The 17873-nt window shown below is 34.3% G+C and overlaps 3 protein-coding genes across 3 annotated transcripts; all 3 read left to right on the top strand.

Moving 5' to 3' along the window:
- Positions 1 to 3423: 3423 nt before the first annotated feature.
- Positions 3424 to 4293, top strand: LOC138897872 (uncharacterized). Its single transcript, XM_070183911.1, has one exon. The coding sequence runs from the start codon at positions 3424 to 3426 to the stop codon at positions 4291 to 4293; it is 870 nt and encodes a 289-aa protein (XP_070040012.1).
- Positions 4294 to 5675: 1382 nt separating this feature from the next.
- On the top strand, positions 5676 to 6305 carry LOC138897826 (uncharacterized). The gene has a single exon (XM_070183861.1). The coding sequence runs from the start codon at positions 5676 to 5678 to the stop codon at positions 6303 to 6305; it is 630 nt and encodes a 209-aa protein (XP_070039962.1).
- A 711-nt stretch (positions 6306 to 7016) lies between these two features.
- LOC108948725 (uncharacterized mitochondrial protein AtMg00240-like) lies at positions 7017 to 7445 on the top strand. The gene has a single exon (XM_018778023.1). The coding sequence runs from the start codon at positions 7017 to 7019 to the stop codon at positions 7443 to 7445; it is 429 nt and encodes a 142-aa protein (XP_018633539.1).
- Positions 7446 to 17873: the final 10428 nt, after the last annotated feature.

Below are 17873 nucleotides of genomic sequence, written 5' to 3'. Positions count from 1 at the left end.
GAAAGAAAAACTTCTAAAGAAAGAAAATATTTTTGGATTTTGATTTTTTTTTTTTAAAGTAAGAAAATATTTTTGGATTTGACGTCTCAAAGAAAAACTTCTAAAGAAGAAATTAAAGAAAAATATCTTTTTGGATTTTTTGAAAATTGGGAGTCGGAACCAATGAGGTTTGCCTACATATCTCACATCCGGTGAGAATCGGACCCGCATAGTTCGGTTAAAACTGACTATGTTTTTTGTTTTGATTTTCATGAAAATTAATCTTTAAGAACCATATGTACTAGACCACAACATGTTTTCTCTGTTCGTTCAACTGATTTATGCTAAAGTCGGTCCACATGCAAGCCTCACAAATAATGTAACAAGTAGCACATAACATGACATAATGGTCTCAACAAGGTACATGTTCTAAAATAGAACTCGGCCCCTGTGTCGAGCGCTACTAAGTCAAATACACATGATGCAAATAAAGCGTAGCCTACTAGGGATATTCATTGATTGTGGCTTGTTCTTCTAAGTTTCCAAATCCTAAAGGAGATGGTATCTAGACCTGGCTTATCCGAGCGGACAACCCGAGCCGAGGAGCGTCAAGCGTCACCAGTAGTAGAATAGCACTGGCTAGCTAACGACTCTCCCGCCTAAGCATGTGTGGCTAAATCCTTCACCAAAAGCTGGTAGGCTAACTGGCTTTATCTCAAGACGGAAATTTTGTGATGCTGGTAGGCAAACACAACATAACTAACTATAAGAAGACTCAGAGGGGTGCGAGAGAGGATACAATTTATATGTACAGTTCAACAATATCAAAACGGTAAAAAGTGGACAACTAACACATTAAGCCCAAATAAATCACAATATATACAAAAATTATTAAAGCCAAATAAAGTCAATGTACAAGCTCGAATTCTTGAGTGTTCCCCAGCAGAGTCGCCAGAGCTGTCACACCCCCTTTCTACCCGCAAAATAATATTATGTGGATTAAAGGGTTTTTTCAATTAAAGTGACAAAATTGAGTAGGGATTATTTTATTTACAGAGTCGTCACTTTCAATTGATTTTGTTGGTGTTCCGAGTCAGATTTTATTTGAATCCCTAGTCAAAGGAAGATTTGACTCTATTATTATTGGTCTGCGAAAACAAAGTTCGGGTAAGGAATTTTGTTGACCGGGGAGAAGGTGTAAGGCATTCCCCGAGTCCCGTGGTTCTAGCACGGTCGCTTTTATTGACTAAAAATTGGCTTGAATTATTTTTGGATAAAGTGTGTATTATTTACCTTAAATTACTATTGTCTAGTACCGCTTAATAATTAATAATTTTGGCCTAGGAGCGTGCAAGCACACAAGGTCCTTATTTGATTATATGTACTAAAACAAGGAACATGTCGGTACATATGGTTTAAATACAATTAATATTGAAGAGTCAAGGAGCGGGAATGCACACATGACTACTTTATTAAAAAAAATATCGACCAAGGATCGTGTATGAATACATGGTCTACATTTCGAACATGTCTAAAATTGCCTATCGCTTAAATTAATTAAGAGTGATTATATTATCGAATTATTTTAATTTATAGAAGGAAAACTATTTTTATTCGAAATTAATTATGTGGATAGCCATGATATAAATTTTGGGCCATCCAATATCAATTTAAAGAATGGGATGCCTTATTATTATTAATAAAAATGGGCCAACTTATTGACTTGATACATTGGGCTTTGGGAAAAACTGATTCATTAGCCCAAACATTTGAAGATCCTTATGTTGAACTACTGATTAATTAAATAAAGCAAATGCTTTGAGCCTAACTTCAAACACTATTATTTAATATGAAAAAAGAAGAAGATTACATTAGTTTAACGCCAAAATACGACAAAGAAGAATACTTGAAAATAAATAAATAAAGGTAATCAAAAGCTAAGAAAGAAAATCAAGGGCATTAACGTTCAAAACATGTAATTTTAACTATTTAACCAAACCTCATTAATTCATTCTTTCTTAACAAATTAACTCATTTACTGCTCCCATGGTCAATAGCCTGAATTTATGGATTCACAAGGAGAAACTTATTTTTTTAACCATGATTTCAACTAAGCAAATATTTCATAATGAGCTTTAAAATGTCGTCTAGCTTAAAACAACAATCAAAATAGAATATTTGAACTATCTTTGACGCTTACCCAGTGTGACTCAGATTCAGCGGAGTAGCGAAAACTAATCAAACATTTTTACTCTATCCAGAACAAGAACAAAAGATTAAAACCAGCAAACAAATTAGAGCCACTAAGAACATGTTAGACAGACTCATTTTTGTCAAACTTAGATATCAAGAATGTTATTCTAACATTCGTATTTCACTAATACATGAGTATATTTGTTTAAGGAGCTTTTATGAGACTTGCGAGAACTCAAAACAGGCACTCCGTATTAACTAAAAAAAAAGAAAAAAAAGAAGGAAAATGGCATTCTGTTTACTTTAAACTATTATATGCCACAATGTTTTCAAGTCCTTTTACATGGCTTTCTCAACCTTTAGCTAAAGATACTAATATTGAAAGAAAATAAAGAACAATAGAAGAACCTTAGCGAAGCTTTCAATATTTTAAAATAAAAATATCAGTAACTACGAGAGGAGTGAAAACCTTTCAGCATTCATTCATATTAATTAAGCTCAAATTGTAGGTTGAGAATAATACCTAAGTACAGTGCTTTAATGTCAGCAAAGCGAGCTCGACAAATTGTAGAAATGAAGCTCAGTTACAGCCTTTAAATAGTAGCAAAACTCAGAGTAGTCCGAGTAATTGAACTTAAAGTTCCCAAAAAACTTAAGTGCTAAGAAACCAGAAGAAAGCCAAGAAATATCTTTGTCACTTTTCTGGAAAAAAAAAGTTAATGTTTTTTTTTGTGTGTAAAGATGTCCCCAGAATCTGTAATAGAGTGTGTGTTCCTTTTCAGTGAGTAAGGATATGTATTCTAAGTATAAGAGAGTCTCTTTTATAGGAGAAAAATAGCCCTTTCTGTTGAGATGGTTAGGGTGGCAGCTGGTGACAATTGCACAAATGAAAGCTTAGAAGGTGACAAAGTTAGTTAGGTGACAGTTGTGTATAGTAGCAGAATTAGTTGATTAGTTAGTGGTTAGGAATTAATTATATATTTCCACGTGTACAGTGTGTTGGCTGATAATCCATTGTACTCCTTTCTCATTTTTTGTAATTGAAGTTTGGATTTTATCCAGAACCTTCTTCTTCTTCTTCCTTCGATTCAATCTTAGCTTCAATTCTCCACTCTTTAATGGTAGATTTTATCATGGTATCAGAGCTACAGTGAATCAATCGAGGACAGAGTAATTTCATTTTTAGTTTTTTGTGAAGACGATAATGTTAGGTCGTCGAATATTTCTTTAAAGTTGATCTGAAGCTCAACAATGGCGAATTTAGACATCGACAACCCTAGACATCCATTATGCCTGCAACAGTCGGATAATCCTAGCAATGTGATTATCTCAATTCAGCTAAAAGGAACGGAAAACTATCCCGTCTGGAGCAAAGCTATGGTGATTGCATTGCGAGCGAAGAGGAAATTAGGGTTTATTGATGGAAGTTGCACAAAATCTCAATTCACTGAAGATTTGGGCGAGGACTGGGAGCGAGTCAATGCAACAGTGTTGACATGGATCATGAACATTGTATCTTCAGATTTGATAAATGGTATCGTGTATGGTGAGAATGCTCATGAGGTTTGGTTGGACCTTGAAGATCGATTCAACAAGGTAAATAGTTCTAGAGTCTACAATCTCCAGCGAGAAGTAGCTACAATCTCTCAAGGTACCTCTATAATCTCTGTTTATCACTCTAGGTTGAAGTCACTATGGGATGAATATGGTTCTCTTATACCCTCACTCCCAGTTACTGCTGGAACAGGAGATTTTATTGAACATTTAGAGCAACAAAAGCCTTTTCAATTCTTAATGGGATTAAATGAATCATATGGAGCAATTAGAAGTGAATTTATGTTGCAATATCCATCACCTTCGGTCAGTCGTGCCTTTGTAATTCTAATAAATGAAGAGAATCAAAGGAAAGTTTGTGTGTCTAATTCTCAGATTAGTTTAGCAAACAAAATGAATGAATCCACAGTATTCATGAGTACAAGGGGGCATCAGTCGAAGTTTAAAAGGTTAAATGACTTGTACTGTGAGTATTGCCACTTCAAAGGTCACTCAAAGGATACTTGTTACAAGTTACATGGGTATCCACATGGATACAAAGGAAAAAGACAGCAACAATATAAGTAAACAAATACAGCTACGAATAACAGCAGTCATGGTTAAGAGAATGTTATGAACAAAGGAAAAGCTGAAATGCCTCAAGGAATGTCAAACTTCTTCACTGAGGAGAAATATGGACAGATAATGAGGTTGCTAAACAAATAAAAGGCAGAGTAGCACACAGCTAATATGCCAGGTAATGATGCGTCAGATCTGTTGAAAGATTGTAGGGATCCTTGGATTATAGATACTGGAGCAACAGATCATATGGCTTCAGATCATAATATATTGGATGATGTAGTAAAGTTACCTGATCATAGGAGAGGTAATATTAGCCTGCCAAATGGTAAGTCTGTTCCTGTTACTTATCAAGGCAGTTATAATCTTACAGGAGATGATACCATACATGATGTGTTGTGTGTGCCTGAATTTAGATATAACTTACTGTCAGTCTCTAAACTGACAAGAGAGTTACAATGTTCAATGAACTTTTTCCCAACATTTGTGTCTTCCAGGATCTGTACACTGGGAGAGTGAAGGGGATTGGTAAGGAGAAAAGTGGCTTATATCTCCTAATCCCAAGAAAGACAGACAAATACAAGGAAACACAAAGGATTAGAGGTTGTCTTGCAACATGAGTGAAGATTGATGTTGGAACCTTGCATAGAAGGCTTAGACATATTCCAGTAGCAGTCATGAAGAAGCTGGATTTTATAAAGAATAAAGACTTTTTGGGTTGTAGTCTCAATAATTGTACTGTATGCCCTTTGGCTAGACAGACTCGAAGACCTTTTCCTCTTAGCAGTAGTAAAGCAAGTGATGTTTTTCAATTAGTTCATGTAGACATTTGGGGTCCATATAGAGTTCCAACATACAATAGTAATAGATACTTCTTAACACTTGTAGATGATCATTCCAAGATGATTTGGGTATTTCTAATGAAATTGAAAAGTGACACCATTGTTTTGTTGAATTCATTCTTTAAACTGGTTAATATGCAGTTTGGAAAGGCCATTAAAATGTTGAGGACTGATAATGGTGCATAATTCTTTAGTAAAGAATGTAAGGATTTCTTATCAAGTTCTGGAGTCCTTCATCAAAGCAGTTGTCCACACACTCCACAACAAAATAGAGTGGTGGAAAAGAGACATAGGCACATCCTGGAGGTGGCAAGGGTATTGAGATTTCAAGGCAGCATTCCATTACATTTCTGGGGTGACTGTGTGTTAACAACTGTCTATCTTATAAATAGAATACCATCCTCAATTTTGGGGGGCATGTCTCCTTCTAAGGTATTTCACAAATCCAAGCCAAGTCTATTGCATTTAAGGGTTATGGGCTGTCTATGCTATGTCACGGTTACAGAGAAAATTGACAAATAATTACCTAGAGCTATAGCAACAGTTCACATGGGGTACTCAATTTCTCAGAAGGGCTATAGGTTGTATGATCTTAAGGCCAAGAGATTTTTTGTGAGTAGAGATGTGACATTCCAGGAGAACATCTTTCCTTTCCAAACAATGAAGAAAGGTGTAGACTTGCCATTGTTTCTAGAGATTAATGATGCTCAGACAATTACCTCAAGGGCACCTGCACAAGTAGTAGCTCAGGGTACAAATAGAGATGATGCAGGACAGGATGCGACCACCATAACTGAGCCTTCACTTGATGAACCAGCTTATGACACTCAGTTAGCAGCAGTTAATGAACATACCTCTGATGAAAAACTTCAGCATGATGCATTGCCTATCATTGATCTTACTGTCCCATCAGTTCAACTGAGGAGATCTTTAAGAGATCCAAAACCACCAACATGGCTGAAAGATTATATTTGTCCAGGGAAAGCAAGCTCATCCTCCAATTGCATCTATCCTATGTCCAACTACTTGGACTATTCTTCTCTCTCACCACAATATCAATCATTTCTAGCTGCCACATCTGAGATAGAGCTTGTATATTATGTTGAAGCAATAAAGGAACCTAGATGGTTTGAAGCTATGAAAATAGAAATTGATGCTCTTGTCTTAAACAACACATGAGAGGTAGTTGATGTACCCAAAGGCAAGGTTCCCATTGGATGTAGATGGATGTACAAGATCAAGTATAAATCCAATGGGGAAATTGAGAGGTTCAAGGCCAGGTTAGTGGCAAAGGGTTATAGTCAGCAAGAGAAACTGGACTATCAGGGGACATTCTCTCCAGTAGTTAAAATGGTCACAGTAAGGGTGGTTATTGCTCTTGCAAACATGAACTAGTGGAATCTCTATTAGATGGATGTCTACAATGCTTTCCTTCAAGGTGATCTTGAAGAGGAAGTTTACATACATGTCCCACTAGGTTTTGGTAGTCAAGGGGGGAACAAGGCATGCAGACTACACAAATCCTTGTATGAGATCAAACAAGCGTCAAGACAGTGGAACTTGAAACTCACTGAGGCACTGATAAACGCAGACTTTGTACAGAGCAAGCATGATCATTCTTTGTTCACTCTGAGGAAGAATGCTAAACTTGTCATCATCCTTGTTTATGTTGATGACCTCCTTATTACAGGAAATGATGCTAATATGAGTCAAGAAGACAAGACCATACTTCATAAGGCATTCAGAATTAAGGACTTGGGCCTTTTGAAAGACTTCTTGGGGATTGAAGTTAGCAGATCCCAGAAAGGCATATTGTTATGTCAAAGGAAATATACAGTGGAACTAATAGCATAATTGGGACTAGCAGGGTCTAAACCTGCAATTACCCCAATGGAGCAAAATAGGAAGTTAACAACAGTGGAGTATGATGCGCATTGTAACTTGAAGGATGATCCAGCACTCACAGATGTCAAAGGATATCAAAAGCTCATAAGGAAGCTTCTGTACTTAACATTAACTAGGCATGATATTGGCTATACAGTACAGACTTTAAGCCAATTCATGCAAACTCCTAAGAAGTCGCACTTGGAGGAAGCACACAGATTGGTGAGATACTTTAAGAATGAACCAGGATTAGGCATTTTCATGAGTGCAAATGGTGACATGACTCTAAGAGCATACTGTGATGCAGACTGGACAAGCTGTCCAAATTCAAAAAAGTCAGTAACATGTTACTTGGTAAAGTTTGGAAAGTCCCTAATCTCATGGAAGTCAAAGAAGCAAAGCACAGTAGAAAGGAGTTCAGCAGAATCAGAATAGAGGAGCATGGCACTAACAGTTTCTGAGTTGATCTGGATGCTAGGAGTTTTCAAAGAATTGGGAGTTGAATTGCCTATTCCAATTCAGTTGTTCACTTACAGTAAAGCAGCAATGCAGATAGCAAGCAATCCAGTATTTCATGAACGAACCAAACATATAGAGATCGATTGTCACTTTATAAGAGAAAAGGTGCAAGAAGAACTGATTCAACCTATGTATGTTCCAACAGAAGAATAGACAACAGACTTGTTGACTAAAGGACTTAAAAGTGTTCAACATCACCATCTGATGTGCAAGCTAGGTGTTTTGAATATCTTCATAGAACCTAGCTTGAGGGGGGGGGGGGGTTGAGATGGTTAGGGTGACAGCTGGTGACAGTTGCACAAATAAAAGCTTAGAAGGTGACAAAGTTAGTTAGGTGACAGATGTGTATAGTAGCAGAGTTAGTTGATTAGTTAGTGATTAGGAATTAATTATATATTCTCACGTGTACAGTGTGTTGGATGATAAGCCATTGTACTCCTTTCTCATTTTCTGTAATTGAAGTTTGGATTTTATCCAGAACCTTCTTCTTCTTCTCCTTCCTTCGATTCAATCTTAGCTTCAATTATCCACTCTCTAATGGTGGATTTTATCACTTTCAATGGGCAAATAAAGTCAGATTTTTTGACAGATTTTGGTTCACCAAAAGTCTGTCCAAAAGACTGACTTTGTGTGCTAAACATTATTCAAAATCTGTCCAAAAGGTGAAAGGACAGCCTGAAAATCTGCTATGTCAGAAGCAAGGAGAAAAAATATCATTTCAGCCACCCTACAGGTAAAAAGTAGATTACAATTAAACTATTTTGTGATAAAATAACTTAAACTTTAGATTTTAACCATCAACACCAAACTACTTGCTCAACACAAATCAAATTTAAACAACTATGGACTGACAAAGCATAAACGAGACTAAAAATATAATCGAACTAAGTATTCAAACCAACTTGATTGGAATGAATTCGTTTTGTGCAAACTAATTACTAAACAAACAACTAAATGCTCAAAACAGAACGAGTATCGTTAACAATCGGACAACGACTAACAACAACTAAATAATCGACTAACTAAGTGAACGATTTAACTAAGTGAACGATTTAACTAATACACTAAAGATCATGTTTAATCAATAACAATCTAACAAATAAAAATAGAGATAACTAATTAAATAAACCTAACTTGAAACTCTAATTAACAAGAAACAACCAAAATAAAAAGAAAAAAAATTCAAAAATCAGAAACTAAACTACTAATATAAAAATCAGAAATTAATTAAAGAGACGACGATTATACCTAACGAGCGTGCTTGAAGTTGTTCGAGCCACGAGAAGACGTCGGAGATGCCAAGAGGCGACTCTCCGGCCCCGAAACACAAGTTCCCTTTTAGCAAACGCCCCAAAACAAGTAAGTTTTGGCATCATACTAGAAGGGAACGTGAGTCTTTGGGTCGAGTGGGCTAAAGAAAAATGAGGCAGTGGTGATCTTGGGGTGGTCGCGGCAGCGGGGGGTGACTGGCCGGCGGTGGTGCATTTTTTAGGGGTGAAATGGGTAAGAAAGGATAAGTCTCGCGGAGCTCTATTCATTCATGTATGTGTTGTAGGGTGGTAGTGGCCGGATTTTCTTTGATTTTGGGAAAATAGGCGGCAAATGGGGTTTCCTAGATCTAAAAATCGTGGAATTTGAGCGGGTTTTGAGGCATTTGGGTTGGAGATTTGGAAATAGGGGGTTGAGGTGATTGTATGGTGCTATTTTGGGGCGGATTGGAGGCGGGCCGCTGCCGGTGGGCGATTTCCGGCGGCAGAGCAGGGTGGCGGCGCAGAGAGAGAGTGAGAGAGAGTGAAGAGAGAAAGAGGAGAGAAGAAGGTAAGGCAAAAAAAGGGGCCAAAAATCTAAAAAATTGGGTTTTAAATATTAGAAGAGAGATTGAATGGTGGTCATTGGAGCAAGAGGGTCATGGATAGATGAGATTGGATCTTTGATTCATTAAACAAAATGATGTATTTTTATTATGAAACTACGTCGTTTTGATTCGGGTCTTGGGAAGCCAACAATTGGACTAGATCGGCCGAATTGGCCAAAAATAAATTGGGCCTGATTTGTGCATAAAACTGAAAATGGCATTAATCCAAACATTTAAACCCCTTAATAAATTAATTAATAATCTAATACTAAATTCTATAAACACACACAATAAACCTAAAAATAATGTAATGTAGGAGAAATAAAAAGTGCAAAAATTAAATATTTACAGCTACCCATCTTTGCTCGAAAACACGAAGAGTTTTCGTGCAAAGAAAGTGAATGACATAGCTAATTTTGCTCGTGTATCACTCCAATGAAACCATTTTTGAAAAACATGACCGAACCTTGCTTCCGAAGTTGCCTACATATCCCTGGCTATAAAGGAATCAGGTCAGTGTAGTTTTAGAAATATTTGGTAGCTGGGACTACCGGACACTAGACTTAAGACTGTTGTTGCTGTTATTGTTACTTGTTGCTTACATCAAAAGGAAAAGAGAAGAGAACTACATATGTCTATAAACTAAGAGTTACAAAATTCTTATCTATGTGTCTTGTGGAGTCAAATCTTGATTCTTGACCTGCTCGCATGTGTTGACCTTAGATTGGATCTTGATGCTCTTTGAAGAAAATATTATGGCTCATTCTCGATTGCTTGCTTTCCTGATCCGAATTTGAGAGGATGTATTTTGAGGCGCCTAGTTGTTGACACATTATCAAAGCTGACTCCAACTATCTTGCGATCGAAAGACTTCTTTCTTATGATGGGAATTGGAACCACAAGCTTTAATTCATCGCAATCTATGCTCTACGACTAAGGCCTGTAAAGCCATCAAAGGCGAAGCTTTAACTAAAGATACTAACATTGAATGAAAACAAAGAACAATAGAAGAACCTTAGCGAAGCTTTCAATATTTTTAAATAGAAATATCAGTAACTACCAGAGGAGTGAAAACTTTTCAGCATTCATTCATATTAATTAAGCTCAAATTGTAGGTTGAGAATAATACCTAAGTACAATGCTTTAATGTCAGCAAAGCGAGCTCGACAAATTGCAGAAATGAAGCTCGGTTACAGCCTTTAAACAGCAGCAAAACTCAGAGTAGTCCCAACAATTGAACTTAAAGTTCCCGGAAAACTTAAGTGCTAAGAAATCAGAAGAAAGCCAAGAAATATTTTTGTCACTTTTCTCGAAAAAAAAGTTAATGTTTTTTCTTTGTGTATGTGTAAAGATGTCCCCAGAATCTGTAATAGAGTGTGTGTTCCTTTTCAGTGAGTAAGGATCTGTATTCTAAGTGTAAGAGAGTCTCCTTTATAGGAGAGAAGTAGCCCTTTCAATAGGCAAATAAAGTCAGATTTTTTGACAGCTTTTGGTTCACCAAAAGTCTATCAAAAAGACTGACTTTGTGTGCTAAACACTGTTCAAAATCTGTCCAAAAGATGAAAAGACAGCCTGGAAATCTGTTATATCAGAAGCAAGGAGAAAAAAATATCATTTCAGCCACCCTACTAGTAAAAAGTAGGCAACTATTATCCTATTTTGTGATAAAATAACTTAAACTTCAGATTTTAACCATCAACACCGAACTACTTGCTCAACACAAATCAAACTTAAACAACTATGGACTGACAAAGCATAAACGAGACTAAAAATATAATCGAACTAAGTATTCAAACCAACTTGATTGGAATGAATTCGTTTTGTGCAAACTAATTACTAAACAAACAACTAAATGCTCAAAACATAACGAGTATCGTTAACAATCGGACAATGACTAACAACAACTAAATAATCGACTAACTAAGTGAACGATTTAACTAATACACTAAAGATCATGTTTAATCAATAATAACCTAACAAATAAAAATAGAGATAACTAATTAAATAAACCTAACTTGAAACTCTAATTAACAAGAAACAACCAAAACAGAAAGAAAAAAAATTCAAAAATCAGGAACTAAACTACTAATATAAAAATCAGAAATTAATTAAAGAGATGACGATTATACCTAACGAGTGTGCTTGAAGTTGTTCGAGCCACGAGAAGACGCCGGAGATGCCAAGAGGCGATTGTCCGACCCCGAAACATAAGTTCCCTTTTAGCAAACGCCCCAAAACAAGTAAGTTTTGGCATCATACTAGAAGGGAACGTGAGTCTATGGGTCGAGTGGGCTAAAGAAAAATAAGGCAGTGGTGACCTTGGGGTGGTCGCGGCAGCGGGGGGTGACTGGCCGGCGGTGGTGCATTTTTTGGGGGTGAAATGGGTAGGAAATGATAGGTCTCGCGGAGCTCTATTTATTCATGTATGTGTTGTAGGGTGGTAGTGGCCGGAGTTTCTTTGATTTGGGGAAAATAGGCGGCAAATGAAATTTTCTAGATCTAAAAATCGTGGAATTTGAGCGGGTTTTGAAGGATTTGGGTTCGAGATTTGGAAAGAGGGGGTTGAGGTGATTGTATGGTGCTATTTTGGGGCGGATTGGAGGCGGGCCGCTGCCGGTGGGCTATTTCCGGCGGCGGAGAAGGGTGGCGGCGTAGAGAGAGGGTGAGAGAGAGTGAAGAGAGAAAGAGGAGAGAAGAATGTAAGGCAAAAATAGGGGCCAAAAATCTAAAAAATTGGGTTTTAAATATTAGAAAAGAGATTGAATGGTGGTCATTGGATCAAGAGGGTCATGGATGGATGAGATTGGATCTTTGATTCATTAAACAAAATGGCGTATTTTTATTATGAAACTACGTCGTTTTGATCCGGGTCTTGGGAAGCCAACAATTGGACTGGATCGGCCGAATTGGGCTAAAAACAATTGGGCCTGATTCGTGCATAACTCAACTGAAAATAACATTAATCCAAACCATTAAACCCCTTAATAAATTAATTAATAATCTAATACTAAATTCTATAAACACACAATAAACCTAAAAATAATGTAATGTAGGAGAAATGAAAAGAGCAAAAATTATATATTTACAGTGAGAATGAGTAATCTTTCTGTTAGTTTCAAAGAAAATTTTGTTGTAGTAGTTTTACTAGTGTGTGGATAAAATCTTGTTGCTAGTTTCAAAGAAAGTGGAGTTCTTTTTCGTCAGCGGTGGTGATCATCAATAATTCAATATAATTTCAGTAACTTTAGTTTTCTCTAATTTCTCTTTGTAATTCTCACATAAACAGAAAAAATGCCATCCATTTTATATATCTCGTAGTAGACAAATATCATCTGTATCACATTCATGTTGTTGAATTCATTTACTTGTATAATAATATTTGTAAGTACACGACTATGTGTTATCTAGCACGTAGATATAGAGTTGAAAAGTAATTAGTATGTGGTTGAAATAAAGCGGACTTGATAAAGTTGGGAGTTAATATTGGGCTACTTAAAGTAAAAAGTTCTGTTGAGATACATTACTTCTTTTTTTTCTGTTTCAATTCAGACAAGCTAGACTCGAGTTAAACTTTTTTTATCTGGTATTATGTGTGCGGTTGGGGGGGAGAGGTAGGTGCGGGATCAAAAAGGATATTTGCTTCTACAGAAGAAACTGTTGAATGACTAGTCATTTGTAATGGAAAAATCTAGCAAGTTTCTTCTCATTGTCACAGTTGATAACATTGTAAATATTTGGGTCAAGTTGGGCGGGTTGGGTTATAAACCATTGCTTAGCCCATCTCGACCTAAGTAAACTTTGGGTTGGAATAAGCATTGACCCATCTATTAGTGCAGTCCATCTCGACCAACCCAAACTAGCTCAAACAACCCATTTGCCACCTTTATTTATGATACTCTAGATCTATTTTTACTGGGTTCATGTTTCATCCTTGTTTTATTATGTTTAAATGTTACTTAGGGTTTCATCAATCATAATTTGCAGATCTACAAATTCGCATTTGTATTTTCTAAAATATCTATTAAGAAGAAAAAGTAGAAGGTAATGTCACGGAAATAGAAAGTCTATTTTTCCTTTGGGATTTTTTCCTTCCTATACAATATTTGAAACTTATTTACTAAAATTGTCCATATTTTGTAAATTACCCGTCCTAAACAAGTTTTTCTTACCATTTATATACAATCTATTACTAGTGCCTTAAATTAGGGGATTTAGTTACATCATTTTCCGTTTTTTCTCTCCTCCCCTCAATTTTCCTATCCTCTGTTGCCTATCTCCACCAAAAATTCCCGTAATTGAGAGCCAAAAATCGTGAGCAGTGAAGCCACGCTTCATATGAAGTTAATTCCGAACAGATTTGTGTTATCCTCCATGTCCCTTTTTCAAAGCTAGAAAATGTACATTTTCCAAACAAAAATTCCTTAAAGAAGAAGGGGGGAAAATAATCACGGTCCAACCATGGCCAGTTTACTGGTTCGATGAAACACGGTAATTTGTGATCGAATTCAACATGTCTGTAGGAAAAAACAATATAGATCATAGTTAGATATATATTTCAAAACTCATTATCTCAACTTAATTAAAGTTCACCCCAATTAAATTTTGAATCAATGAGGGATGGGAGAGAGAGCCATCGCCTAAGCTAATAATCTTCATGATTAATTCTAGTATATTAGCGATGTGTTATCTTTGGAATTCATGATTTATAATTCATTTTATACTTTTCTTTTCTTAATAAATCAACTGAGAAAAGAACAATATATGGTACATCATCATACAAATTAAAAATAAATTTCGTACAAATTTAATACAAATTTGAATATCTACAACAACATGCATAGTAAAAATAAATTTCATACAACTAATTATATATTATACAATTTATTTATAACTTATCTACAACTTTCATACATTATTTTTACCCAGTTAAATATAACTACAATATCATACCACTTAAATATAAATTTTATAGAATATGTCTTTTGTATATTTTGTATCTGATTTATACATAGTAAAAATAAATTTCATACAACTATTATATAACTTATCTACAACTTTCATACATTATTTCTACCCAGTTAAATACAACTACAATATCATACAACTTAAATATAATTTTTATACAAATTTTATACAATATGTCTTTTGTATATTTTGTATCTGACTTGTATATATTTTGTATGTGGTGTGTGCTTCTTCCTTTCTAAAATTCCAATCAAAACTTACTCTCTTAATATAATTTTGATACATATCAACAAATTTATGTAAAAAGATAGTAAAGATAACTTAAATATAAATTTTATACAACGATTCATACATTATACAACTATTTTTTAACTTTCATACAACATTCAAATAAAAAAATATATATAACTACAACAGAATATAATTTACATATAATTATAATACAACTTTACTACAATTTCGTAAGTATATTGTATGTCATGTGTTCTTCTTCTTCTTCTTCTTCTTCTTCTTCTTCTTCTTCTTCTTCTTCTTCTTCTTCGAGTTTCAATCTGAAATTCAACCAAAATCAAGTATAATCTTCACCAAAATACCCTCAAAATTGAGATATAAACTCCAAACAATATTCTCAATTGTTTGCAACAACACCCCATCTAAACAAATAATAATTTTTAAAAATCCAAATTCGATTTCAAAGCTTCAAAGCTTTTTAATGGTTGTCACTGATGGAGAGTCAAATACCTTCAAAATTTATTGATTGACAATTTTAATTTGAACACCAAATTGTGCAACATGAAAGAAAATTGTTATGTTAAAACGATTGAAATCCATTGATGAATTCCATTAAAACTCTATACAATAAAAAAGCATAAAAAATAGAAAACATCAAATAAAAAAATTGGAGAAAAAACAGAGAAGGAGAGTAGAGAGACAAAGAGAGAGAGAGAGAGAGAGAGAGAGAGAGAGAGAGAGAGAGAGAGAGAGACGGAGAAAATATAAAGGGATAAGAAAATAACTGATATTCCTTATTCATTTCCTAATATAAAGGGATAATCATTTAAAACTTATTTGTATATAATTGGTAAATTGCATATGACCATGTAATTAAATTGAAACTTGATTAGGGATCGTAATAAAGTTTCAAATAGTGTATAGGAAGGTAAAAATTCATTTTCCTTTTGATTCAAAAATAAACTCACTAGCCCTTTTAATTCGATTTTGCGTCATAAAAAGCCCACTATTTATTTTGGGTTTTGGGGTGAGGGGGGATGGAAGCTTTGTGCTTTTACAAAAAAGGACTTCATGTGAATTAACCTATAACATTCCACCATCCCTTTCATAATATGAAAAGAGAAAGTTATAGCGACTACTTAGAAATAAGAACAAAGTGAACTTAATTATAGGTAACATAGATGAAAAGGAGGAAAGTTATTGGCGTAAATTACCTTAAATAGCTATCCATCCCATCGTTAAAACCAAACCCGTGAATGTATAATATATATATAATTTATATATAATATGCATATAAGTGTACAATTTTTAATAACGGCTATGAAAAGTAAAGTAGTAAATCCAAGTAACCATTCATGTAAAGATCCCTTCTAGTTTGGCTAAGAATCTTGTTGGAAAAATGACATTGTATAGCCGCTGTAAAAATAATAGCTGAAAAAATATATAAAATTTATATATATATACACACACATTCTATATCTTATATATAAAAATTATATAAATTTTATATACTTTTTCGACTACCAAATATAAATAGTTTTTTGCGCGGGCTAAAAGTGATAATACCACATCTTGTTGGGGTACCAGAATACTTAGCCTCCGGCCCAAAGGAGATGTGCTGTTAAAAACTAGCTGAGTCTGCTGGGCCTATAAGCACTCATTATCCGAAATAGATAAGTCAAAATTAGAATAACTCAAAATTAGACTTTTGTAGCATGATAATTCAAAATTTCGTGCTTGTTTGTCATAACTCATAAGTGAGCTATTCGCCAGGTAAATGACATTTTCTTATCCAAACATCAACGGCGTCAAGAGATAGTCTCATTTTTGCATGTAGATTTAAAGTTAAAGTTATACGTGCACAGTTTTAAAAAAAAATGGACTTAGACGCTATAACTTTAGAAAATTAAGCATTTAAAAGTTTAATTTTCCTTTAAAATTGTGCTGATGGTAAGAGAGTCGAGGAAAATAAGCAAGATTTGGGTTTTGTGCATGTGTGGAATGGTAGATAGCTTTTCAACCACTGTATTTCAAATGTGTTGAGAACTACGTACCATGACATTTTAGGTTTCGTTTGGTTCGGAAATAAGTTATCACATGATTAATTATTTCGAGATTGTTATCCCACACTCCCATAGTGATAAAGTACAATTCTGGGATAACTAATCTTATGATTAATTATACAACCAAACGTGGGATAAACTCGTCTCAAATTTAATTTCGAAATTAATTTCCCTTATCCCCTTACCAAATGAGCCCTTAGGTAATTAATTGTTCTGAATTATGCACGCATCTTAATGTAGATAAGCTTATTGAGTTGGACTGTGGGATAAACTTAGTACTTTCTGTTATCAACTAGCTAATGGGTGCTTCGCTGTAAATGGTTTTTATTGCCGAGTAAACAAATCAGCATGCAATCATGGCGGTCCGACCAAATTTGTCGTCTAAAGCCAAACTTTACAAAAAGTCTTAATTTTTTTATTAATAAAAAATATTTTATTTTTATTTGAAATTTATTTCTCTAATTTTTTTTAGATGCAAAGTTATTATTAATTTTATATAATTAATTTCTCCTAATAAGTCTTTCTTAATTGACAATATAGCTAATTCATTTAATATCTTTGAGAAATTGTTGATCTTGGGTAATGTTTTATCAATTTTAATTTTGAAACACTTTTTTCCGCTGAAGCAACGGTAATGAGAGTTATTAACACTATTATATAAGTAATATAGGCATTTGAAAATAATCAAACATTTTTATTTGATTGAGTATATCAATTAAATTGTTATCTTCTAATTATACTATTTTTCTTGATATTTTTCATTCAGAAAATAAATCTAAACTATCAATATCTGGTTGATTATTATGATTTAAGGAGCTTTCAAGATGAAGGCAATATTTTTTTAAATTTCCATCAACTAGTGATCTCAGTTTTTACCGCTAAACAGAAAATCAAAAATATTTTCATATGCCTCTAATTGTTCAAATCTATTTTAAAGTAAAAAAATAACCTTGTCTATTACTCTCTCTGATCCATAATAAGTGATTTTTTTTTGCTTCTATTTTGGTCCAAAATAAATGTCTTTTTATATAATCGAGAAAGAATTAACTTTATTTTTCCAAAATTTGCCCTTTTTTACATATCTCAATGTGTCAAGTTAACAACATATAAATTTTAATTTAGGATAATTCAGTCAAAATATATTTTTGTTCTAGGAGTCAGTATTTTCTTAAGGGGCACAACAAAGGTTAAAAAGTCATTTATTATGGACTAGAGGGAGTATGTATGAAA

Source organism: Nicotiana tomentosiformis, chromosome 1, assembly GCF_000390325.3.
Source record: "Nicotiana tomentosiformis chromosome 1, ASM39032v3, whole genome shotgun sequence".
In the NCBI taxonomy this organism is placed as follows: domain Eukaryota; kingdom Viridiplantae; phylum Streptophyta; class Magnoliopsida; order Solanales; family Solanaceae; genus Nicotiana; species Nicotiana tomentosiformis.
The sequence above is the reverse complement of the archived record's forward strand: the minus strand, read 5'-3'. Positions and strand labels throughout refer to the sequence as shown.

Excerpts from the sequence above, each read along its gene's own strand:
- LOC138897826 (XM_070183861.1), top strand. The coding sequence starts at position 5,676 with ATGGGGTACTCAATTTCTCAGAAGGGCTATAGGTTGTATGATCTTAAG.
- LOC138897872 (XM_070183911.1), top strand. The coding sequence starts at position 3,424 with ATGGCGAATTTAGACATCGACAACCCTAGACATCCATTATGCCTGCAA.
- LOC108948725 (XM_018778023.1), top strand. The coding sequence starts at position 7,017 with ATGGAGCAAAATAGGAAGTTAACAACAGTGGAGTATGATGCGCATTGT.